General features: G+C 36.4%; 1 protein-coding gene across 12 annotated transcripts in view; it reads left to right on the plus strand.

Annotated features, from left to right (window-relative positions):
* Positions 1-27,849, plus strand: part of AKAP13 (A-kinase anchoring protein 13) — a 351,990-nt gene that overhangs the window by 220,901 nt on the left and 103,240 nt on the right. For all 12 annotated transcript variants that reach the window (XM_081292573.1, XM_081292574.1, XM_081292576.1 and 9 more), the window contains 2 exons: positions 20,389-20,464; positions 25,166-25,302. In XM_081292573.1, coding sequence (XP_081148699.1) covers positions 20,389-20,464; positions 25,166-25,302 — 213 coding nt within the window. The remainder of the gene's footprint in view (positions 1-20,388; positions 20,465-25,165; positions 25,303-27,849) is intronic.

A 27,849-nucleotide genomic window follows, 5' to 3' on the forward strand; every position in this document is an offset into this window, starting at 1 on the left:
GCATTCAATACACAGTACAATATAATTTAGCCAATACCACTCCCCAGCAGTTCCCCCCTCCCTCCTAATCCCCCACCCCTTGGTCCCTTTGGTCTCCCTTTGATTTTCATGAGATCTGCCCCATCTTTCTTTTCCTCTTTCCTCTCTTCTGCATATGAGAGAAAACATATGACCCTAACCTTCTGAGTTTGACTTACTATACTTAACATAATGGTTTCAAGTTCCATCATTTTCCTTCAAATGCCATAATTTCATTTTACTTTATAGCCGAATAAAACTCCATTCTGTGCATATATCACATTTTCTTTATTCATTCATCCATTGATGGACACTTAGGCTGGTTTCATAGTTTGGCTGTTGTGAATTGTGTTGCTATAAATGTGAGTATGCATGTATCACTGTAGTATGATGACTTTAATTCTTCATGATAAATACCAAGGAGTGGTGTAGCTGGGTCATATGATGGTTCCTTGCCTAATCTTTTAAGGAACTTCTATACTAATTTCTATAGTCGTACTAATTTATAATCTCACCAACAGTGTAAAAAGTATTCCTTTTTCTCCATATCCTCTCCAGCATTTAATATTACTTGTATTCTTGTTGACTGCCTTTCTGACTAGTGTGACATGAAATCTTAGAGTAGTTGTGATTTGCACCTTTCTAATTGCTAGTGATGTTAAACATTTTTTCATATATTTGTTGTCCATTTGTATTTCTTCTTTTGAGAATTGTCTGTTTAATTAATTGTGTATTAATTGGGTTATTTGATTGTGTAAAATTTGAGTTCTTTATATATTCTAAATAGTAATCCTCTGTCAGAAGAATAGCTAGCAAAGATTTCTCCCATTCTGTAGATTCATTCTTTCTTCGCCTTCCTAATTGTTTCCTTAATGTCCAGAAGTTTTCTAATTTGCTGCCATTCCATTTATTAACTCTGGACATTATTTTTTGAACTTTAGAAGTCCTATTGAGAAAGTCATTGGCTGTAACTGAAAGTTGGAGTGTTGACTCTACATTTTCTTCTAGGAGTTGCATAGTTTCTGGTCTAATTCCTGGGTCTTTACTCCATTTTGAGTTGATTTTTGTGCAGGGTGAGAGATAAGATTATAGTTTCATTCTGAAAGATGCCGTCTTGTGCTAGATTTCCCAGTCTTTTTCTGGCATACAAGTACTGAATTACCTGAAATTCTACTATTTTTTAGTATAGATTTTACTTTTAAAAGTTTATAAATTAAACCTTCAAACAGAAAAGGAAATGACTGAAAATGTGCATCATCTGATATATAATTAGATGACATCTAATTAGAGACAAAAAACCTCCTCAACACATTACTAATAATCAACTTTTGGTGATTAAAAACATAGCTACTAGTAATAGGCAACCCCAAAACAAATAAATTGTTTTGATGTTTGAAACATTGATACACACAGTTACATTTTAGTTAAGTTTTATTTGTATGTATTAATTGATTGATTGGTACCAGGCATTGAACCCAGAGACGTGTAACCACAAGACACATCCCCAGCTCCTTTTAAAATTTTATTTAGAGACAGGATCTTGCTGAGTTATTCAGGCCCTTGCTAAGTTGCTGAGGATGGCTTTGAACCTGCCTCAGCTTCCCAAGCCACTGGGATTATAGGCATGTGCTACCATGCCTAGCTTAAGTTTCATTTTAATATATTTTATTTTCTACATATTTTTAATCTAAATTAATCAGTGACATTGTCTTCTAGTAAATTTTTACTGGAGATGTTATCAGGTACACTTTGCCAGACTTACTTTCTCTCTCTCTCTCTCTCTGTGTGTGTGTGTGTGTGTGTGTGTGTGTGTGTGTGTGTGTGTTGAGTACAGGGAATTGAACCCAGAAATGCATTACCACTGAGGTACATCCCCAACCCTTTATTTTTTATTTTGATACTGGCTCTCACTAATTAGGGCATTACCAAGTTACTGGGTGACCTCCGAACTTGAATCCTCCTGCCTTAGCCTACCAAATAGCTAGAATTATAGGCATGTACCACAGTAGCTGGCTCAGATTTATTCAGTGTAATATTAATATTAAAAATATAGTAAGCAGTTGCTATTGAATCCTGAGGTAAAGAACAAAAAGAGACGTTTGCATGGGTAGGTAATGAGCACGAAATACAAGTATAAGGGAACTTGAGTCTGAATCTTTGTTTCTGAATACTAGTTAACTATTGCTTTGGTCACATTACTTCACCTCCTTGGCCTCTAATTTTTTATGGGACTAGTAAATGGAGGTAAGTATAATTCTTAAGATTCTCACTTTTAATTTTCTTCAGAATCACTGAGAATAATGAATTCAAAGATTACCCATTAAGCCTCCACCATGAACCACGTATTAATAGTGAGGAGAACCATGGAATGAAAGATGTGATTCTGTTCTCAAGAACCTTACATACAACATAGTTCACATACAAGGACTTAATTCCCAAGTTACCAAGACTCACTAAAAGAAGGAAAGAAAAAAATCTGAGCATGATGAGCATCTTCATTGTGTTTTCCCTTCTTAGAAAGTAAACCATAGGTTAGAAAATATTTTCCATTTTTTAATTAATTAGTTTTGGTACTGGGGATTGAACCCAGAGGCTCTTAACCACTGAGCCACATCCCCAGCCCTTTTTTGTATTTTGTCAGGGTGTTGCTGAGTTACTTAGGGCCTTCTTAAGCTGCTGAGGCTGGCTTTGAACTTGTGATCCACCTGCTTCGGCCTCCTAAGCCAGTGGGATTACAGGTACTACTGTGCCCAGGAGAAAATATTTTCCACTTTAAAAGTAAAGGTCATACCTATGATGATGACTACAATCAAAAATAGAGATAAGGGCAAAAGTAAATGTTGGCAAGGATGTAAAGAAATTGTCAAATGGTGCAGCTATTTTGGAAAACAATCCAGGAGTTCCTCAAAATATTAAAGATAAACTTATATGTGTAACCCAGCATTTTTACTCCTAGGTATACACGTAAGAGAAATGAAAACATATGTCTCCACAAAATCTTATATGCAAGTATTCATAGCATTATTATTCGTGGAAGCCACAAAAGTGAAAACAACACATATGTCTATTAATTGATGAATAGATACCTAAAATTTGGGGATGTCATTTGGTGAAATATTATTTGGCAATAAAAGGAATGAAGCATTAATACATAGTACAACCTGGATGAGCCTTGAAAACATTCTGCTAAGTGAAAGAACTCATTCGAAATAGATTAAATAATGTATGACTTCATTTGTATGAAATGTCCACAATATGTGAATCAGTAGAGATTGAAAGTAGATTGTGGTTGTCTAGGATTAAGAGAAAGGGCTGGGATGGGGCATAGACTACTAACGGGTACTCGGTTTCTTTTTTGTCAAGATGAAAACATTCAAAAATTAGGTAGTAGTGATGATCACAAACCTTTGAATATACTAATACCATTGAATTATACTTTAAAAGGGATAAATTTATGTTATGCAAATTACATCATAATAAACATGTTAAAATGCTTACACACACTCAAATTCCGCGTGGCTTCCTGGATTAGATCCTGGAACAGAAAAATAAAATTAGTAAAAATGCAAGTGAAATCTAAATAAAGCCTGCAGTTATTACAGTAGTCTATGCTGTTTTCTGTCAACCTAAAATAATAATATATACAGATATAATATATAATTATATTTAGTATTATTATTTTGATACCTGGAATTGAACCCACGGGCATTTAACCACTGAGCCACATCTCCAGAGTTTTGCTGAATTGCTCAGAGTCTCACCAAGTTGCTAAGTCTGTTTTTGAAGTTGACTATCCTCCTGCCTCAGCCTCCCAAGCTGCAGGGATTACAGCATGCACCACCCCTCCTGGCTTCAACCTCAAATTATTACAAAATAAATTTAACAAACATAAGGTACAACATTAGTAGAAAAGCAAATATGAGATAGATTGGGTAGAGAGAAGTGATGGGAGGGGAGGGGTGGGGAAGGGGAGATAGGAAGGGCAGCAGAATAAAATAGACACTAGTATTGCTGTATGTATATACATGTCTGTATAACCAATGTGATTCTGCAACCTGTACACTCAGAAAAAATGAGAAATTATACCCCATTTGATTCAAATGTATGATATGTCAAGATCATTGTATTGTCATGTGCAACTAATAAAAAACAGAAAAAAAAGAAAAGCAAATATGGGAAGCAATAGAACAATTAAAAGTAAATTAGTTGTCTATGATTTTTCAAGTACAAACACTCAACTAAAAATAGAATCAGGCTTTTTATCATCACAGAACTATGATTTTATCAACAGATTTTTGGTTGCTAGGAGCCACAAGCATATATACGATGTATGGCACCTTTGGTTGTAAAGTGACGCCAGCTAGCCACTGAGATGATTATGTTAAAATTTACATTCATATGCAAACTGGACTCCCGCTGTTCACCTTGGCCTGCTACCGGACTCAAGTTACGGGACTTTACGGGACTGCTGGAGAGTTCCCATTGGTTGGGGAAGGATAGTAGGAGGGAATTCCGGAGGAGGTGGGAGGAGACGGGGGGGTTCCGGTCGGCGCGCGGTTCCGGTCGGACACCCTCGTGGGAGGACCGGTTTTTTGACTTGCTGGCGCTGAGAGTGTTAGCGGCTTTTTCAAAATAAAGTTTTGTTCCTGCTTGATTGGCTCGTGATTCTGTGCCCAGCCAAGACTGCGGCATTTGGCGGCCCGTGCGGGGAACGCCTGAAGCTTAGAGGTGAGTAAATTGCTCGCCCCTGAGGGAAGGCGACAGGATGGATGACCTTCTCAGAAAACAATGTGTTCTTGTTTTGATTTATTTTGTTTTCATTTCGAGCTCCCTAGCCCTAGAATTTTCTCAGGCGAACTGGAAAAAATGGTTGGCTCAAGGTTTGAAGTTATTCAGCCCTGAGAAAGAGAAAATTGATACAACCATTGTCTGCTCCGTCTTTGTTTCATTCTGCTTCGGCTTTGTTTTATCCTACCTTATTGGGTTAGGTTATAGTAGATTAGAATCCAATAAAAAACAAACCGAAAAACTGTTAAGTAAATTGTTAGAGGTCCAGACTATGGTAGAAAAAACGCTAGGTCAAGCAAAAGAGAAGGTCTCTCAAGCTAGTCAGACAGAGGAGAATTTAAAGAAAGCAAGCTTAGAGGACAAGCAGCCATCAGGTGGAGAATTACAACAGGAGGTTGCTACCAACTCCGTTCTATCACCAGAGGGCGTAACTCAGCCAACAGCTCCATCTACCGCTGAGCGGCCCTCAACTACCGTAGTTGATGGACGGAATTCTGAGGCAGGACCCCAAAGATTAGCATGCCCTGTACTTGAGCAGGCAGGAGGGCAACGAATTCACCGTGCTTTAGATTTCAAAACAATAAAGCAATTAAAGGAGGCTGTAACGACCTATGGGCCGCAAGCTCCCTTCACAATAAGCATGGTTGAATCTGTTACCAACTTGGACATGACACCAGCAGATTGGGCTAACATGTGTCGATCTGTGCTAAACGGAGGACAATATTTGTTATGGAAGGTTGCCAATGAGGAATTTTGCATGGAGACAGCTAGGCGAAATGCAGAAGCTGGGTACCCTCAAAGAAATATGGACATGCTTTTGGGGAAGGGACCTTATGAGGGTCAAAGACAACAAATTGAATATGACCCTGGTGTGTACGCACAAATTGCTGTAGATGCAGTTAGGGCATGGAAAACTTTACAGGGGCATGGAGACTTACAAGGTCAATTATCTAAGGTAATACAAGGAACTAATGAACCTTATGCTGAATTTGTAGATAGACTTATTCAGTCAGCCTCTAGGATATTTGGAAATACAGAACAGGTAATGCCATTTATAAAACAACTGGCTTATGACCAAGCAAATCGTTGCTGCAGAGAGGTCATTAGACCATGGAGACATGAGGATTTAAACACATATATTAAATTATGTAGAGACATTAATGAACAGGGGCAAGTCTTAGCAGCAGTACAACAGGCTTTAGATGCCAGGCCAAGAACATGCTATAATTGTAATCAAACAGGACATTTTAAAAGGAGTTGCCCCATAAGAGGAGGGTTTAACAAAGCTGGATATCAAAGGAATAGAATACCAGGTATTTGCCCACGATGCCGTAGAGGGAGACATTGGGCTAATGAATGCCGTTCTCAAACCACCATAGAGGGTATTCCGTTATCAAAAAACGGACAAGGACCAAGTGTTTACCCACGATATCGTGGAGAAAGGTATCAAGCTCCATTGCCAAAAAACGGACTAGAGGGCCCAATGCCCCGGGGCCCCAAACCACAAATATATGGGGCAATGGAGGAACCCAACAGCCCCATCAAGGTAGTGCCCAGGACGCATTATCCATTAAATCCCTCATCAGACAAACTAGAGGGAGCGCAGGGCTGGACATCTGCGCCTCTGCCAGAGCAGTACTAACCCCAGAGATGGGAATTCAAATCATTCCCACAGGAGTAAAAGGACCTCTTCCCCAGGGAACAGTAGGCTTATTATTGGGACGCAGTTCTTCTACACTAAAAGGACTTATGATAAGTCCTGGGGTAATTGATCCCGATTATGAAGGTGAAATAAAAATTATAGCTAGTTCTCCAAGAGGTATATCAGTAATTTCACCAGGAGATAGAATAGCACAGTTATTAATAATACCCAGCCTGCATGATAAATTTTCCAGTTGTAATGTAGAAAGAGGTTCCAAGGGATTAGGCTCCACAGGTGTAGATTGGGCTATGCTGTCTTTAAATTTAGATTCTCGCCCAATGCTAAAATTAAAAATTCAAGGACATGACTTTAATGGGCTGCTGGACACAGGAGCTGACCTCAGCATCATATCTCGTCAAGAATGGCCAAAACATTGGCCATTACAACAAGCCACTCAAACGCTTCGAGGCCTAGGAGTGGCAACAAATCCCCATAGAAGTGCTATGGTATTAGATTGGAGGGATCCTGAAGGATGTGAAGGAACTATACAGCCCTATGTATTGGATCATCTTCCTGTAAATTTATGGGGACGAGATGTCCTAGATCAATTAGGATTGACATTAACAAATAACATCAATCCTAACGCGCCCACTACTAGGGCTAAACAAGGCTTTAGGAAAGAAAAAAGATTAAGAGAACAAGAACAAGGTATGACAGCACCTATTCAAATAGATCAAGAAATAAATAGACATGAATTGGGTTTTCAGAAAGGGCCACTGAGACAATCAAAATTACTTGGAAATCAGAAAGACCAGTGTGGGTTCCTCAGTGGCCCTTGACTAAAGAAAAGATACAAGTAGCCCATGACTTGGTCAGACAACAGTTAGCGGAAGGACATATACAACCTTCCGTATCCCCCTATAATACTCCCATTTTTGTCATTAAAAAGAAATCTGGTAAATGGAGATTATTACAAGATTTAAGAGCCATTAATAATGAGATGGTTATTATGGGACCTGCTCAATCAGGGATTCCTCAATTGTCTGCTTTACCAAAAACCTGGCATGTTTTAGTTATAGATATTAAAGATTGTTTCTTTTCAATTCCAATTCATCCCGAGGATAGTCCACATTTTGCATTTACTATCCCTGCACTGAATCATGAAGGTCCTGATCAGAGATATGAATGGAAAGTACTCCCTCAAGGGATGGCTAACAGCCCAACTATGTGTCAAATTTATGTTAATAAAGCAATCCAGCCACTTAGAAACCAAAATCCTGAACTACAAATATTTCACTATATGGATGATGTGTTACTGGCACATAAAGATAAAAACACATTACTAGAATGTTATGCCACACTTACAAATTTATTGAAAAATTATAATCTAGAGATAGCAATAGATAAAGTACAATTAAATCTTCCAATTAATTATTTAGGAGTTCTATTATCCTCAACCATGGTCCGTCCACCAAAAATTCAAATACGAGTAGATCAACTCAAATCACTTAATGACTTTCAAAAGTTATTGGGAGACATAAATTGGATAAGGCCTTATCTAGGCATACCAACAGGAGAGTTAGGACCTTTATTTGATATTCTAAAAGGTCCATCAGATCCAAATTCACCCCGCATGTTAACGCCTGAAGCAAGAAAAGTATTAAAAATCATTGAAACATATATGGAAAATATGCATTTGGATAGAATTGATATAAGTTTGCCTTTATTATTTATTGTACTACCAACAAAAAATATTCCTACAGGAGTATTTTGGCAAGAAGGTCCATTATTGTGGATACATTTATCTTATTCCCCTAACACTATTCTTACTAGATATCCTGAGGCTGTAGGACAATTAATACTCAAAGGAATAAAAGCAGCTAAGGGAGTGTTTGGGATTTCTCCCAATAAAATTATTACTCCATATACTATGGATCAAATTGATGAGTTAGCTAATGAGTTAAATACTTGGGCAATAATCCTGTGTAAAACTAGTGTTTCATTTGATAATCACTTACCATCTAATCCTTTGTTGTCTTTTTGGTCTAAGCATCCTGTAGTTTTTCCAAAAATGACAAGAAAAACCCCTATCATAAATGCTCCAAATATATTCACTGATGGGTCAAACAATGGTACAGCAGCAGTAGTTACTCCTGATCAAACTTTTACATTTTTAGTACCCAAACAATCAGCTCAAAAGGTAGAGCTTAATGCAGTATTACAAGCTTTTATGATGTTTAAAGATTCTGTATTTAATTTATTTTCTGATAGTCAGTATGTAGTTAATGCTATTAATTCCCTTGAAGATGCTGGTAGGATTTCCCCTTCCTCTACTGTTTTCTCTTTGTTTTCCGCTATACAAAGTCTAATCTGGGACCGAAAAGATCCATTCTTCATAGGTCATATCAGGGCACATACAGGATTGCCTGGAGCCCTTAGTATGGGCAATGAACTAGCAGATAAATCTACACATGACATACATATTTTCTCCACAATAGAAGAAGCTATAAATTTTCATAAAAGGTTCCATGTCAATGCTAATACTTTACAAAAGCGTTTTAAAATAACTAAAGAACAGGCCAGACATATAATAAAACAATGTCAAAATTGTGTGACATTTTTACCACAAGTTAATCTTGGAGTCAATCCTAGAGGACTAATACCTAACCATATTTGGCAGATGGACGTCACACACTTGCCAGAATTTGGAAAATTAAAATATTTACATGTTACAGTTGATACCTCTTCCGGATTTTTGATGGGCTCCCTTCATGCCGGAGAAAAAACTAAAGATGTTATAGCTCATTGCTTACAAAATTTTGCCACTGTGGGCGTTCCAAAACAGTTAAAAACGGACAACGGTCCTGGTTATACTTCCTCCTCTTTTAAACAATTTTGCTCATCATTTGGTATTACTCACATAACAGGAATTCCATACAATCCACAAGGACAAGGCATAGTTGAAAGAGCTCATCAAACTATTAAAATGTACTTATTAAAACAAAAGGAGGGAATTGGAAAGGGGTATATATCCCCCAAAGATAAACTTAAAATAACCCTTTTTACTCTAAACTTTTTAAATTTAGATTCATCGGGACTTAGTGCTGCGGAAAGACATTTGTACCCCAAAAATGTACATAAGCCTAAGGTACTTTGGAAAGATATTCTAACAGGACAATGGAAAGGCCCGGATCCAGTGATAGTCTGGAATCGGGGCGCTGTCTGTGTTTTCCCACAGGATGAACAGCAACCGATTTGGATTCCAGAGAGATTAACTAAAACAATTTCTACAGAAAAAGAAGATGATTTGACTCAAATCCATAACAGCTGACATCCAGAGCTCCAGCTTGGCTATTCTTACATCTGCGACAGTGATTAACCAAGGTTTTTTTTTTCAGTATCTATTTTATTATTGCATTTTTCCACATCATAAAGTTCTATTTTATTTTTGAGCTCATACAAACCTAGGTTAATGTTTTTCTGATCAGTTTTATTTTTTGACTGTGTTTTATTTTTTATTTATTTATTTATTTATTTATTTATTTATTTTTTTTTTTTTGACTGTGGAGTTTTTAAACATTGCAATGGAGATTTCACCTAAGTATAGTTACAAGGCCTTTATTTACTATTGTCTTATGTGTTGTATGTTGTGTGCACACTTCTGTTTTGTGTTGTATGTCTGTATGTGTGTATGTCCATATTTCTTATATGAGGAGCGCTCATGAAAAAATGGATCCGAATTTTTTCTTTATTCACGTGATTTATATGGTTTAATTTAAATTAGGTGAACAGCTGTTTATGATTGTTGTTAAAGATGGTTAACAGATCTGTTTGTTTACTAATTTAAATTTGGTAAACGGCTGTTAAGGATTGTTTTTAAAGGAGTTTAACAGATCTGTTTGTTTACTTTCACCTTTTCTTTTATTATATTTAATAATTCTGTTCAGGATAATGTCTCTTTACCATCATTGCCAGAATTTCCATCTCCATCCCAATTCCAGTGAAGACTGAGATAAAACCAAACTACAGCTTCTATGATAGCTATCACAGTAAACTGTATAAACTGATGCATCAATGAATATAACTCAACAAGTAATGCTATCAAGGACTTGATTTACTTTGGGAGGATATGGACATATTGATAGACTCCTCCAATTTGAACTGCTTGCAGAACTTGCCTGGACTATATATCAGTTGCATACATTGTGAAATATCATCTGGTGCACCGAATTGTGGTACTGCTGGCATATTTTTGCTGATGGTGTCACCAGTGATGCAATTTCCTTGCCAGCTCACCCCATGTTTATTGTGGTAATACTGGCATATCTTTGCTGATGGTGTCACCAGTGACGCAATTTTTCCAAAGGAGCCGTCAATTGGCTTGGTGTCGTGGCATTTCTGTATCCTCCTCCCTTCTACTAGTGATGGTCTAAATTTGGGGGCCAACAGAGGTGAGGCAAAGAACCTCACCCCCCCACTGGCACCAAGGCTAAATTTGGGGGCCAACAGAGGTGAGGCAAGAACCTCACCCCCCCACTGGTGCATAGGCCTATCCACAAGCATGGCTGAATGCTGGACCGGTAGTCAGCGACGGGTTGCTCTGATTACAGTGGATTCAACCTAAGACAGGAAGCTGACGCCTAAAGGTCAGTTCTCCCATGACGGGTAAGAACCATATGTTAAATTGGACAACCTACCAGGCACGGTCCCTAGCCACATTGCTTGTTGCTTAATTAAACAGAAGGGGGCAGATGCTAGGAGCCACAAGCATATATACGATGTATGGCACCTTTGGTTGTAAAGTGACGCCAGCTAGCCACTGAGATGATTATGTTAAAATTTACATTCATATGCAAACTGGACTCCCGCTGTTCACCTTGGCCTGCTACCGGACTCAAGTTACGGGACTTTACGGGACTGCTGGAGAGTTCCCATTGGTTGGGGAAGGATAGTAGGAGGGAATTCCGGAGGAGGTGGGAGGAGACGGGGGGGTTCCGGTCGGCGCGCGGTTCCGGTCGGACACCCTCGTGGGAGGACCGGTTTTTTGACTTGCTGGCGCTGAGAGTGTTAGCGGCTTTTTCAAAATAAAGTTTTGTTCCTGCTTGATTGGCTCGTGATTCTGTGCCCAGCCAAGACTGCGGCATTTGGTTGCCACTATGTTTAAATTTTTAAATATAACCTAGGATATACTAATTGTCAAGAACTGTAATGAGTCTGAGATTTCACCCTACTTGCAAGCAAACAAGTTAATTTAGGTCTTAACAGTTTCATGGTTGCTGGCTGCAGTCATGGGGCTTCACTTACTCCTTTGTACTCTTTGCACAGCAAACAGCATGAATATGGGCTTCATATAGGTCCCTTTTGCTTCCCAAGGACCATGAAGGCAATAGAGAGGGGACTCAAACCTTTAAAAAAAAAACAGTTTAAAAATGGGCAATAAGCCCTTTCCTTGATGGAAACATTATACAAGACTGTAAACAAACTTGTCCTTTGCTTCAGAAGGAAATAGTATTTTATCTTCCAGGGTTATTTGATATGCACACATTCTTAGAAAGATAATCTAGAATAAAAAGACAGTAAATTGGTGCCTTTGCTCATCAGACCTGCAAAAATGCAAAAGACCCATTGAAAATTGTTGCCTTACACTAATTTGTTCTTATTCCATAGTGTATTCACGTAGAGATTTTATTTTAATTGTATTTTTTCCATTTTTGTGTTATTTATTATGTATTATTTTGCTAAATATGGAACACTGTTTGTAACATACAAATGCTTTAAATGACAGGAAAAGCTTAAAGACTATTAGCCTATTGCATGTTTAAGGCAAGGATATGTTCCCACATTGGTTATACAATATAACAAGTTTCATATTGAAAAGGTGATGAAAAAAAATTCTAAGATGTAGAATTTAGTAAATTTTCCCAAAATGTTGACTGACAAAATTTGTAGAAGGTTGTAGAAGCAGAGAGGGAGAGAGCAAGCCTATAATTCAGAGTAGTTTATTTTCAGATTCTTCACCCTGTTTTTAAAGAATTGTTATGGTTTTGTTATTTCTATTAATTAAATTTGTTGCTCTATTCATGCAACTCCTTCCTATATCACAAAATATTATTCCATTAAAATATGATAGTCCTGGGCCCTTATTTTTACTGTTAACAGAGAAATTTATTTCACATAAGCAAATCTTGGCCCATTTCAAATGAGATGCAGTTTAAAATGAGAAAAATCTATCTTTTTTTTTTTCCTTTAAGAAAATTTGTTGCATCACTTCTTTGACAGATGTGAGTAGGGTTTGGTGAAGTTAATGAGTATATGGTTACTACTTTATTATGCACAACTAGTTTAAATTTTTGAGAGGTTCCTGCTAAACATTTTTTTTTCATTTAAAATCATTTTCAAATATTGGGCATCATTTTATAACACATTAGGAAATGAAACAGTTATGGCCTCTGGCTCCTGCTGCCTTTTTCTCTGTAGTGGTAAAATAGCTGAAATGGGCAAATGTTTTGTTTCACATGGTTCTAAGTTTGCATTTTGGTTACTTGTAAGTAATTTAATTCTTTTCTCTTGTTGTCAATTATTTATAATTCTAGAAAATGTTCTGTAACTTTCTGCCTCATTCTACTCAGTATATTTAGTAAAATTGTTGATCTTTATTAACAGAGTAGTTTAATATATTCTCACTGAAGTGATCAGAAAATTATAGAGTTCATAGAGGTCATTAAATAAAATCATAGTTTCTGTGTTTTGGCACTACAAACATTCAATTACATGATAATTTGTTTAGATAATCCTATTTATATTATTTAGAATTACAGTTGAGTGTTTCAGTTTTAATGAGATTGGGGGTTGTGATATTAAGGTGTTTAGAAGTTGTTAAGACTAAAATTTATATTATGTTTCACTTTAAATAAATAAGTATATATATATAATTTGCCTGTAATAAAACTCACCTGTTAGGGCTGGGGAGGTAGCTTAGTGGTATAGCCCTTGGTTAAACATGGATAAGGCCCTGGGTTCAATCCCCAGCACAGGAATAATTTTTTTTTATCAGTTTAGATTTGCTAGTGTTTAAGCAAATTTTAAATTCTGTAATCAGTACACCATTGTATAGGAATCTGTCAGTTCAAAAGATCCTTTCTGTCCCTTTATACTCAGTCTACCTGTCCAGTCCTTATTAATCACTAATATGCTTTCTGACATTACAGTTTGCCTTCCCTAAAATATCATGTATATAGAGCTGTACAGTAGATCATCTTTTGTCTGCCCCCCGCCCCACTTTTTAGCGTCATTCTCTTGAGATTGATCTATGTTGTGTAAATCACGAGTTCAGTCCTTCTTATTGTGAGTCTACTGCATTGCATACTATAGTTTGGCTATTTAAACTGTTTCTAGTTTGTGTCTATTATGAATTAGTCTGCTATGAATATGTCAGTATACATCCTTATGTGAAAATAGGTTTTGATTTTCCTTGGATTAAAATACTCATGAGACGGATGCCATATTATATGTAAGTGTATGTTTGACATTATAAGGAATTGCTAGATCATTTTTTTATTGGTTGTTCAAAATATTACAGAGCTCTTGAGATATCATATTTCATACATTAGAGTCAAGTGGGTTATGAACTCCCATTTTTACCCCAAATACAGATTGCAGAATCACATCGGTTACACATCCACATTTTTACATAATGCCATATTACTAACTGTTGTATTCTGCTACCTTTCCTATCCTCTACTATCCCCCTCCCCTCCCCTCCCCTCCCCTCCCATCTTCTCTCTCTACCCCATCTACTGTAATTCATTTCTCTCCTTGTTTTTATTCCCATTCCCCTCACAACCTCTTATATGTAATTTTGTATAACAATGAGGGTCTCCTTCCATTTCCATGCAATTTCCCTTTTCTCTCCCTTTCCCTCCCACCTCATGTCTCTGTTTAATGTTAATCCTTTCCTCATGCTCTTCCTCCCTGCTCTGTTCTTAGTTGCTCTCATTATATCAAAGAAGACATTTGGCATTTGTTTTTTAGGGATTGGCTAGCTTCACTTAGCATAATCTGCTATAATGCCATCCATTTCCCTGCAAATTCCATGATTTTGTCATTTTTTAGTGCAGAGTAATACTCCATCGTGTATAAATGCCACATTTTTTTTATCCATTCATCTATTGAAGGGCATCTGGGTTGGTTCCACAATCTAGCTATTGTGCTGCTATGAACATCGATGTGGCAGTATCCCTATAGTACGCTCTTTTAAGGTCTTCAGGGAATAGTCCAAGAAGGGCAATAGCTGGGTCAAATGGTGGTTCCATTCCCAGCTTTCCCAGGAATCTCCATACTGCTTTCCAAATTGGCCGCACCAATTTGCAGTCCCACCAGCATTGTACAAGTGTACCCTTTTCCCCACATCCTCACCAGCACTTGTTGTTGTTTGACTTCATAATGGCTGCCAATCTTACTGGAGTGAGATAGTATCTTAGGGTGGTTTTGATTTGCATTTCTCTGACTGCTAGAGATGGTGAGCATTTTTTCATGTACTTGTTGATTGATTGTATGTCCTCCTCTGAGAAGTGTCTGTTCAGGTCCTTGGCCCATTTGTTGATTGGGTTATTTGTTATCTTATTGTTTAATTTTTTGAGTTCTTTGTATACTCTGGATATTAGGGCTCTATCTGAAGTGTGAGAAGTAAAAATTTGTTCCCATGATGTAGGCTCCCTATTTACCTCTCTTATTGTTTCTCTTGCTGTGAAAAAAACTTTTTAGTTTAAGTAAGTCCCATTTGTTGATTCTTATTAACTCTTGTGCTATGGGTGTCCTATTAAGGAATTTGGAGCCTGACCCCACAATATGTAGACCGGAGCCAACTTTTTCTTCTATCAGATGCAGAGTCTCTGATTTGATATCAAGCTCCTTGATCCATTTTGAGTTAACTTTTGTGCATGGCAAGAGGAGGGGATTCAGTTTCATTTTGTTGCATATGGATTTCCAGTTTTCCCAGCACCATTTGTTGAAGATGCTATCCTTCCTCCATTGCATGCTTTTAGCCCCTTTATCAAATATAAGATAGTTGTAGCTTTGTGGATTAGTCTCTGTGTCCTCTATTCTGTACCATTGGTCCACCCGCCTGTTTTGGTACCATGCTGTTTTTGTTACTATTGCTCTGTAGTATAGTTTGAAATCTGGTATCGCTATGCCTCCTGAATCACACTTCCTGCTTAGAGTTGCTTTTGCTATTCTGGGTCTTTTATTTTTCCATATGAATTTCATGATTGCTTTATCTATTTCTACAAGAAATGCCATTGGGATTTTGATTGGCATTGCATTAAACCTATAGAGAACTTTTGGTAATATCGCCATTTTGATGATGTTAGTTCTGCCTATCCATGAACAGGGTATATTTTTCCATCTTCTGAGATCTTCTTCTATTTCTCTCTTTAGGGTTCTGTAGTTTTCCTTGTATAAGTCTTTCACCTCTTTTGTTAGGTTGATTCCCAAGTATTTTATTTTATTTTTTTTTGAGGATATTGTGAATGGGGTGTTTTTCCTCATTTCTGTTTCAGAAGTTTTGTCGCTGATATACAGAAATGCCTTTGATTTATACGTGTTGATTTTCTATCCTGCCACTTTGCTGAATTCATTTATTAGTTCTAGTAGTTTCTTTGTAGACCCTTTTGGGTCTTCTAGGTATAGAATCATGTCGTCTTCAAATAGTGATAATTTAAGTTGTTCTTTTCCTATTTTTATGCCTTTAATTTCTTTCGTCTAATTGCTCTGGCCAGTGTTTCAGAACTATATTGAATAGAAGTGGTGATAGAGGGCATCCCTGTCTCGTTCCAGATTTTAGATCATTTTTAAAGTGGCTATACTGTTTTTCATTCATACACCATATTTCAGTTGCTCTATATCTTTGTCAACACTTATTTTATCAGTCTTTGATTTTAGACACCCTAGTGGACGTGTACTTGTATAGTGACTTTGACTTGCCTTTTCCTGTTAAGCAATGATTTTCTAGATCTTTTCCCATGCTTATTTGCCATTCATGTATCTTTTGTTTTTTGATGAAATGTTCAAGTTCTTTACCTGTTTGAAAAGTGTTGTCATAGCAATCTAATAGTCTTTTTGTTTATTTTTAAATGTTCTTGGTAAGAGTCCTTTAGCAGGTGTTCTGTATATATTTTCTCCCTGCCTGTAATTTGCCCTTTCATTTAACTAACTTGGTTTTTGAGGAGCAAGTTTTAATGTAGATACAGATGAATTTATCAGTTTTTTATTCTCTTTTGTGTGTAACTTTAATAAATTTTTGCCTAACCCAATATCACAAGAAAATATTCCTGTTTTCTCTACAAGTTTTAAAGTGTTGGCTTTGATATTTTCATATGTAATTAAATTTGAGTTCATTTTTTTTTTTGAGAGAGAGAGAATTTTTCAGTATTTATTTATTTTTTTAGTTCTCGGCAGACACAACATCTTTATTTTATTTTTATGTGGTTCTGAGGATCCAACCCAGCGTCCCTCCCGCACATGCCAGGCAAGCGCGCCACCGTTTGAGCCTTGAGTTCATTTTTTATGAATGGTATAAAATTTGAGATTTTTGGAGAGTTATTTATTTGTGTGTTTGTGTATGTCTTTTTCACAGTCCAGTTATGCAGTGGAGTAAGTTGCAAGACAGTCAAAGTAAGTGCCCAGACATGTCAGGGAAGACATGATTTATTGGGAAAACTTACAAGAGATCAGGGACTACATCGAGAAGAGATCACTGTCAACCGGCTGACAGATAGTACCTCTGTACCTTATCATGTTTTGCCAGGCAGTGCCTCCTTTCCCTCAGAGTTTGTCCAGTGGTCGCTGTCTGACAAGTGACATGTATCCCTCAGTTCAGTGTGCTCAGTTCTGCTTTATGATGGGCTGCAGAAGCAGTGACATCAGCAGCATTAGCTTGTTAGTTTGATCAGCATCACAAGGAGCAACTGTCCCAGTATACATGCAAAAAAAGTAGCTTTCTACAACTAACATTAAGTTAACCTTCATTTCCCGTGTGCATAAGAGAGAGCCAAGTCCTTCAAAATATTATGTATCTGGACTTTCTGGCCCAAGATTGCTCTCATTGTTCCATTAACTGGGCTGGGTCTTTGGGATCAGAAAGGAAGCATTTAGGGATAGGGTGTTTTACTATCCCCCTTTCTATTAGGGATGATACAGCATATGAATTGTTGAAGTATTATTTGTTCATATAACTATTTTCCCCCATTGGAATACGTTGACATCTTTGTCAAAATCATTGAGCTATCTCTCTTATCATTGAGTTATCTCTTGTAGATTTTGTGTTTTCTTCCATTGACCTGTGTGTCTTATCTGTACACCAATACCACACAGGTTTGATTAGTGTGACTTCTATAGAAAGTTTTGAGATCATGTAGTGATTTGAGAGAGAACTAACAACTGTTGAAGTTTTGTTATCTGTACACATGGTATCTCTTCATATTAATTTGAGCCTGCTTTAACTTCTCTCATCCAGTATCTCAGAGTTTTCAGAGTACAAGTTGTACTTGTGTTTTCTTAAAATTACCCTCATTACTCTTTGATACTTTTGTAAACAGTATTACTTTTACTTTCATTTTGAATTTATGATTATTTGTTCCTAGTATATAGTGCTAGTTTGTAGAAGTAGTATCAATTTTGGGGTGGGGTTAAGGACTATGTATCTGGCACTCTTCCAAATCGTTTATTCTCATATCACTTTTGTAAATTACTTAGGATTTTTCTACATAGAGTTGTGCCATTTGTGAAAAAAGAAAGTTATGTTTTTATTTTATTTCTTTTTCTGATTTCATGCAATGACTAGAACTCCCAGAATGATGTTAAATAGAAGTGATTAAAGTGTGCATCTTTGACTTGTTTTCCTATCACAGATGAAAGCATTTAGTCTTTTCACCATAAAATATGATGCTAACTGTAGGGCTTTTATATAGTTTCCCCTTATCTGACTGAGAAATTTTCTTTCTGTTCCTAATATTCTTAGGATTTTTAATCATGAATAGATGTTGAATTTTTCCAGGTTTTTTCATCTATTGAAAATCATTAAATCATTAGTTTGTGAGTTTGGGATGTAAATTGATTTTTTTTAATGCTAAACTAACCTTGTATTCTTGGGATTAACTCATTTGGTCACAGTATCTTGATCTATTACATATATTGCTTGATAGAATGTATCTAACATTTTGTTAAGAATTTTTATATTGATGTCCTTGAGTAATACTATTCCAGGGGGTGGTACTGGGCTTATAAAACAAGATATGTACCTTTTCTTCTATTTTCTATAGAAAATATTTTTTTTCTATTTATTTTCTATTTTGTATAGAATTTGTATTATTTCCTTCTTAAATATTTGGTAGTTTGGTGGAATTCACTACTGAAGCCATCTGGGCCTGGAGTACTCCTTGTAAGAAAGTTTTAAACTATGAATTAATGTATTTAATAAGGCTATTAAAGTTGTTTATGTCTTGAGTAAATTTCAGTAGTTTGTGGTTTCATGAATTTTTTATAGTAAAGTTGTTCATAATATTCCATTAGTCTTTCAGTGTCTATAGAATCTATAATCATTTCCCTCTGGGATTGACAATATTGGTGATTTGTAAATTTTCTTTTCTTCAGTCCAGCTAGCATTTTATTGATAGTTTTGATCCTTTTAGGGAGCCAGCTTTCTATATTGTTGATTTTATTTTTTTTATATTCTTATCCATTTCTGTCCACTATTTTCTGTATTGCTTACTTTGGATTAGTTTGTTGTTCTTTTTCAAGTTTCTTAAGGTGGAAGCTTACATTACTGATTTGAGAACTTCCTTGTTTTCAAATGTTACAAACTTACTGTTGCTTTGTTCTAAGTATTGCTTTGTACCAACAAACTTTTATACGTGGTATTTTAATTTTTATTCAGTTTAAAATATTGTTTTCCTTGATATTTCCTATTTGATTCATTGGTTACTTAGAATTATTTTTTAAAATTTTTAAATATTATTTGGGGTTTTTCAGTGATCTTTTGTTTTTGGTTTCTGATATAATGCTGTTGTGGTAAGAGTATACATGTTAAGATTTTAATCCTCTTAAATTTAAGAATTTGTAGGTTTTATTTATTAAAGGTTGATGCCTTTGAATTTTTTTATATCTTTGCCAATTTCATGTCTAGTTATTTTATTAATTACTGAGAGAGAAGTGTCGAAATCTTTAATGGTAACCTTAAAGTTTTTCTTATTTCAAAGTTATGGAACATAGAGGGTTATAATGTTAAGATGATTGCAAGATATAAAAGCTAAATTTTTAAAAGCTATTTAATTTAGGAAGAAGGGAGTATATTTGCTTTTTAGAATTGCAAAGACTTGCATTCCAGAACCATTCCTGCTATTTGTGATCTTGAAAATCCCTCTTACCCTATTTTTCCTTTGGGTGAATAGAGGTAACACAAACTTTTGGTGGCTATTGTGATGATTGGATGAGATAATACTTGTAGAATTCTTAACATGGTACCTGGCATGTATTAATTCCTAAATAGGAATTATTTTGTATTTTTAAATTTTTGTGTCTTTTCTTAACTTGCATACTAGGACATTAAATATGCATTTTAATATTTGGTCGCTTTCATCTTGTTGACTTCTTTATTATTTCACCCTTGGCCTGCACCATGTCCTTTTTTGTCGTTGTTATTTATTTTTTCCTCTTGCTTTTGTATGCCTCTTTTATTGACAGTCTCTTCAGAGCTTTGAGTGTACATTGCCTTGGTTGTATTGAAGCTTTTGTTGTATGTTTTTCTTCCTTGACATAATTTTACCCACCTTGCAATAAAGTAGTAAAGAAAAAGATGGAAGGGTTTATATAATAAACTTTAACAACTGTAAAATTGTTCCACATTACTTTGCTGTCTGAAACAAGTTGTTTTTCTTTTCCAGATAAACCGAGAAAGCTGGTGTGCAATAGAACCATGCCCAGAGGCAGCATCTCTTTTGGCTTCCCAGCAGAGCCCAGGTAAGCAGAGTTTTCCCATTTTCCAGTTTGCCTGAGAAACTACATCCAAAATGTTCATTTTTCTGGAGCCATAATTCTACTCTAATAATAGATCATTGATTCGTAGCTCTGCCCTTCTTTAGCATGTTCCACAGGAATCAGAGGAATGGATATGTGTGATGTTCATAGGCGTCTGGTTCATAGGCATCTCATTGAAGATGAGCACAGATAGTTTTCTTAATTTTATTTTAGAGGCAACAGACTTAACATGTAGCTTTATGATTTATTAATTTATTTGTGAAATTATCTGCTGCTGTGAATTTGTGTGTGATACAGGTTTTTTAATCTGATAAAATTTTAAATATATGTATTATTAGGGGCTAAACCCATGCTTCTCAATTTTGGCTACACAGTGGATTTATCTGGGTGAGCAAGCTTTCAAAATACCTGGGTCCTATTCTCTGAGATTCTGATTTAATTAGGCTGGGTATGGCCTGAATCTCAGAATCGTAAGCTCCTTTGGTTTTCCTCTTGGGTAGCCATGGTTGAGAACTATTGCAACTTTGGAAAAAATTGTCAAGAATTTAATTTGTTATTTACCCTTTCCATATCCTAACTTCAAGCATAAGCAGTTTGGCCTTTTTAGTGATTATTTTTAAAACTCAACATAACAGAATTTCAGATCTGAATTACACTTCTGTACTTCAGACCTGAGATTTGTATTTTAGGCAGGTTTTTTTTTTTTTTTTTTGGTGTGTGTGTGTGTGTGTGTGTGTGTGTGTGTGTGTGTGTATATCCATCCCAGGTGTATACTTTATCTTGAAGGTTTCTTTTTTTCTGTTTCTCCCTCCTTTCCTCCTCCTCCTGTTTTTTTTTTTTTTTTTTTTTTTTTTTGGTGGTTTTATCCATTTGTAGTACTAGGGATTGAACCTAGGGGTACTCTGCCACCATCCCTAGAACTTTTTTATTTTGAGACAGGTTCTCCCTAAATTGCTGAGGCTGACCTGGAACTTGTTATCCTCCTGTCTTAGACTCCTGAGTAATTGGGCCACCACAACAGGCTTCAGTTTTTGTTTTACTTTACAGTGTCTCAGTAGAACAATAGAGTTAGAGCAAATAAGATAATAATGTTCTTTAAGATCACTTTGTGTGATAAATACAAGATAGAATTATGATTAGCATGATTTAACAAAGCCCAGTACATGTTGCTGATGTTTTCCTATTCTTTTTCAACTCTAATTTGTTAGCATATACAGTCATATATGGCCCAAAGATAAGGATACATTCTGAGAAATGTGTCTGAGGTGATTTTTACCATTGTGTGAACATGATAGAGTGTGCTTAGGCAAATCTGGGTGGTATAGGTACAATCTGCTGCACACCTAAGCTGTGTGGTATATACCATCATATATGTGGTCCACTGCTGACTGAAATATTTTTATGTGGTGCAGAAATTTGTCATTTTAAACCCAAAAGACTGGATAACATCTCAAAAAGTATATTTTCTGTTAGCTTTTAAAAAGTTAATGATGCAGTACACAAAAATTGGGGGCATATTTGTATATGGGTTATAAAACATGACCTGTCCTTGCTGTGCCCATTTTCAGATAACTGTCATCCAGATATTTAAAGAATCACACATTAGAGATTGATGGAGTCTGAACTTGATTAGGCACATGTATCACATATCTGCTAAGTGCTAAGGACCAGAGTTCTGGTTACTATGTGTATAAATTATTTATGTCACTACAACTCCTGGAAGATACTAATCATTTCATTTCACTGGTATGAAAATAAAGAGTAGAGAGTTAAATTACTTCTTGCCTGTGATCTAGATTTAAGCCAAATCCATTGAACTATAAAACTAGTACTCTACTCTTATTTATGTTGCTCTACATTATTCATTAGGTGATGTGTAGGAAGAAATGAAAGAGTTCATTAATTTTGAAAACTTAACACATGTGACACAAGATCTGGTCACCTTTGAGGGAATGCCCCCCCCAACACACACACACACACACACACACACACACACACACACATATACACATACACACACACACACACACATATACACATACACACACACACACACACACACACACACACACAATGGAGGTAGTTCTGGGGTTATAATGGTTTAAGGTCCTTGTGTCTCCATTACTTCTTTTCCATCCCCTTCCCTTTTCCCTACCCCAGCAGTCAACATTATCTCAAACAGTGAACTGTTCCTCTCCCAAACTAGGTTTGTGGTCCTTTGTGCTGGCTTGGATTTATTTTCTGGGTGAGGTATTTCTAAGTCTGAATCTGGATCTTTCTGTGGATTTTCTGTTAGAATATCTTGAGCTGGGTTGTTTTCCAGTCTGGAATTTGGACATGGTCTGTTAGATTGCCAGCTGGACAATCTAGCAGCTCAGCATAGTTGCTGTGACAGCCCTTTCTTTTCTTGGCTAACTCCCTTGTTTTCCCCTCAGCCACAGAATGGAGCTTTTAATTTTTCCAAGTGGGAAAAGGGAAAGGAATAGAAAGATCACAAACCCACCAACTCCACCTAAGTTTTACTACATTCTGTGCAATGTAGGGGAGGGGACTTCCAGAATACCCATAATTTCCAATGTCTCAAAGGCAGGTCCCTTCCCATTGAACTAACACATCTGAAATAGTCCATTAACTATAGGGTCTTTTTTTTTTTAATTTCAAATTTTTAAAGTTAATCCACATTCCTGACTCATTTCTTGTGGATGGCATCCTTTACACAATTCTATGATGAAATTATCTTTTAATGTGTTCATTTCTGCCACAGATAAAACCCCCTCTCCCCATATATTTTTATTTGGACACTCCCCAGTACCTAAATAAATGCCTAACTACAGAAAAAGTAGTTTTACTGACAAGCAGTGCATTACCTATTCTGATTCAATGCCTCCTTCATCAGAACTTACCTGGCTGATTCAGGGTAAATGATTTTATTATTAATTCTTAATTTAGATAAAAACTTCCCATTAGCTCTACCCTACATCCACACCTCTCTCTCTTGCTCTCCTTCCTCCCTTTCTTTCTCCCTCTCCTACACACACACACACACACACACACACAAACATCATTCAAGCATTGAATCTAAGAATCAGAAGATTCACTGGAAATTAACTGGTGCAATCTACATTCCTCCCTTTGTATATATTATAGCTTTTCTTATAATATCTTGACATAGGCATTCAGTCTGTGCTCCAACTGTCCTGGTAAAGTGACATTGTTTACTTTTTGAGGCCTCAGCAAAGTCCTGAGAATAGTGAAAACTCTGCCACTTAAACTCAGTGGTCTTTGTTCAGTTCCTAGAAGAATATAGAAAGAAATATACTGCTGTCTTTAGGCACATTTTCTTCAAACTGTTGCCCAAGCTGAATGTAGCCTGTTTGTTTCTACTGTTGTGACCTCATTACCATGTACACATTTTTTGTTTTATCAGTTTTCCAGTTTAAATGTTGTCTGGGAATAAACAGTCATGTGTAATATGGTCTTGAAAACACATAGTGACAGGATCATCCCCATTTGGATTCCAGTACATTGAATGTTAATAGGACGTAAAATTATTTGTGTGTGTTTGTTTTGACATCACCTTGTATTGTCAGCTCCTTTTTAATTTGCTTTCAACCAAGACTTCTGGATAGAGATTTAATGAACTGCTCCCTTCATCACTTGGGTCACATACAGATTTGATTAAGTATACATGTATATATGTCCTCACCAAAAAATAAAATAACTTAGGAGCGCCTATCTTCAAACCTCCGAAGAAGGTTAATATCTACCCACTACTTGACTTTTGGATTCTTCATCTGGAATATGTTAGTAGCAAGAATGGGAACTGGTGAGCCAAAAGAAGGATCCATGACAGAACTATTAACTCAAATGTGAAGGAACCATTGGATTTCATGTGTTAAATCTCTGTAATCCTATTGCTAGCAGGTCTTATGTCCCTTTGTTCACAAAGTTAATAGGAAATAATAAGTGCATTGTCAATTTCAGGTTAAGTCTTAAGGATCCTTCATGTGAGTATAATAGTTTTGTCATGGACCCCACCTCTCATTCTTCAATCTCCATCCTAGTTATTGAATTGAAAACAGATTCCAGATGGATACGTTTTTCTACTTCAGCACATTTTTTTCCAATGTAAGATCTATTTAAAGGGAGGAAAAGTTAAGTTACATTTATTATTACTCAGTAGAAACCATAAGTGTAATACACATATGTTTATTGATAGCACCCCCTTTATCTTTATACCACTGTTTAGAAAAGGTAACAAGTTTCCAGAAAGAACTTTAGTCCCAAGCTAAAATTGGCCTCAAACCTTATCACATAATTTCCTAGTAATGAACTTCAGATTTTGGTGGAAAAGAGAATTATTCCCTAACTATCAGGAGGAACCATTACTGTTTAGATAGAATATGATTCTAGATCATCGTTCCTTTCTTTACCTTACATAAACATGGCTAACTCATAAGCGGCCTATGGTAAACGTATGATCCTAGAATTGGAATAGTAGAAACTATTAATTTGACTTTTAGTAGTAGAAGCTACTAATTTGAATTCTTGATATCTAAAAAGAAAGAGAAAGAATGAAGGGATGGATGTGGAAAAGCGGGGAAAACAAAAGAGAAGAAAGGTTAGTTGCTTGGAAGAAAAGAAAAATTTTTAAGTATCAGTTGAATAAATTTTCTTTTTCAGGATGTGAGAACATTTTGGATGTTGCATTGAGCGGAGAGTGTAGCTCAAAACCAGATATACTTCAGAGAGAATCTGGGAGTGATTCTGACCTCTTTCATTCACCCAGTGATGAAATGGACAGCATCATCTTCTCAAAGGTATTTGGGTACCTTCCCTTTTCATTTTGTCCAGTGATTCTCATGCTCCCTTTGGTCTTCCTTAAATCTCTTTCACTTTGTTCTTCTCCTATGCTCATCATCTTCTCCTCAAGGCATATTATTTCCCTTAATAATGTGACTCCTACTAGTAAATTGTGATCCAGCTGGCCCCATAGATTTCGCTTGCCATTGTAATCCCTTTTGAAAAAGGAAATGAGATTTCCAGAGTTTAGGGAAAGAGGCATTATCCAAATTTATTTTCTGCAAAATGCAGCTTGTTTACATGCAAGTTTTGGAACTTGCATTGAAATCAAAGGCATGGAAGTTCCTTTAGAATGAACTAAATCATATGACTAAATCATATGACAGTGAACACTATTCCTTGGGCAGGAAAGGATTACAACTTAGACTGTATGAGGTCATGTGTGTAAGCTAACCATAGATTCATTTTCTGATTAATGTGTGGAGGCCTGAAACTTTACTGTTGATCCTGGTGATATCACCCTTATTCATCCACCCTGCTGAATTGGAACTTTCTAGATCTTTGCTAAGGGATTCAAGCTTTCTATATAGTGAAAAATTCATGCACACAAATCAAGTTATGTTTGCATAGAGTTTGAGGCTAGGGAAGTGGGTGATGGGAGCATTTTGCTGTCTTTTGCTTGGGCTTGTTTCTCCTTGCAGCAAGTTGTTTTGTCCCATAAGAAGAGTAGAGGGCTTCCACACAAGCAGAGGGCAGATAGCACTCAATTGTGTGCCATGAGTGGTTTTCTTAGTGGTGAGAGGTGGGGGGCAGAAATGCCATGGCAGCTGTGAAGAAGACTCTTCCTTCCGGTTTTAAGATGACTTTGGAATAGTAGTGAGAACAGTTGTGCTAGTGGGTGATCAAGTTATCCAAGAGAGGGTGGTGATTCTGTGTTTAGAAGTTATAGTATAATAATGAAGGCATAAAGTCCTGGAATTCTGGTTTGGAACATACTGAAGCCTCTGTGAATATACCCTGTTATACTTCCCTTTCATTTTGTCCAGGGACTTTCCTATTCTGACTGGGTGTTTCCTTATCCTTTCTACCTTGTTCCTTTCTCTTCCCAAGGTCCTTGGGAAGATTTGTGGTGCAAATTTCAGGATTTCTGTCATTGTTACTCATAGTGTATTGACTGAAGGGATTCTTTGAAGTAAAAACTCTGTACGTTGGAAGAAGGAAACCAATATGACTTTTAAAATATCAGAATTTCGGTACTTTCCACTGTTCCTTCAAGGCTTTAATTGTAAGGACTTCTGTTCTCCTCTGGGGAAATATCATTGTGAATATACATGTCTCTAAAAACATTGCTTTTGTCTGAGATGAACACATTGGATGGTTTCTCTAGTTCCAGCTTTAACGTAGGCCCATTGATTGATAATGATGGTATATGAAGGTTCATTAAGTATTTGTTTTGAAATATTAATAATAACATTCTTTTACTATTGGAATTGTTTCATGTAGAAAAACTTGGTTGTAGTCTGCCAAAGTGGTTTGTTACCAAGAGATACTTTGCATTAAATATTTTCTCTAACATTAATAAACCAAGGGCTTACTACTTGTGAAAGGAAAAGGAGGGAGACAAACTAATATTGATAGAGTGCTTACCATACACAAAGCCCTGCAACTCTAGTGGTTTTGTCTTCCTTTTACCCTAAGGGAGTAGAGCCTCTGATTGGTGAAGAAGTTAATCCAAAATTACTGAGCTACTGAGTAAGAGAACTGAGATTTGCACATACGCCTGACTCTAAAATCTCTTTGTATTTTTTTATTTTGCTCTCAGTCTCTGAAAAACTCTTCTAAATCCATTGATTTATTTGAAAGTATAGTCATGGTAGACAGGTCATCAGCTGCTTCCTTAGAAGTCTTCCTCATTGATCATCCACACATGGACTGTGCCATACCAGAATGTTTCAATTTCTTACCAGGGCCTAACCTCCCTTTCCTCCTTTCTCTTCCCAGGGCTTACCCCTCCTCTTCTTCATTCTCTAAAAATATAATCTGTGGGCAAGATATTGCAACATCCTTTTCTGTGAACCATGAGTGGTGCATTAGGTCACTTCCTGCAGTCATTTATGTGACTGTAGTCTTACAGAGCGCTCCTTAACGGCCTGAAGTGTTCTTCACCAACTGTTCACCTTAACCTGTCTTTCCATTGAGTGTGCCTCCCAGCAAATGGAACTATCTAATGAGTGTTATGAGCTTCATGTTTATTCTTATGAATATTTGTGAGTTATTAAAGTCTTTCCGTTCCTTATATCAGCAGCATAAATTTTACATTTTTAAAGTGAGAAGAAATCCTGGAATTCTTTTTGGCACTGGCTGAGAAAATGTGATCATAAAATATGCATAGTCTAGGCCACTCTGATCTAATACTTAAGATTCTTAGATAAAATATTATTAGATAAAATAAATGAGTTAAGTGATTGTGGTATGTATTAGATGTTTAAAACGTGAGCTATGATTTTTCAAGGCACATAGCAGGACTCCTTGAATATAACATAATAATATTAACTAATTGAGTG

This window comes from Spermophilus citellus (assembly GCF_964194105.1).
Source record: "Spermophilus citellus genome assembly, chromosome: 4".
In the NCBI taxonomy this organism is placed as follows: domain Eukaryota; kingdom Metazoa; phylum Chordata; class Mammalia; order Rodentia; family Sciuridae; genus Spermophilus; species Spermophilus citellus.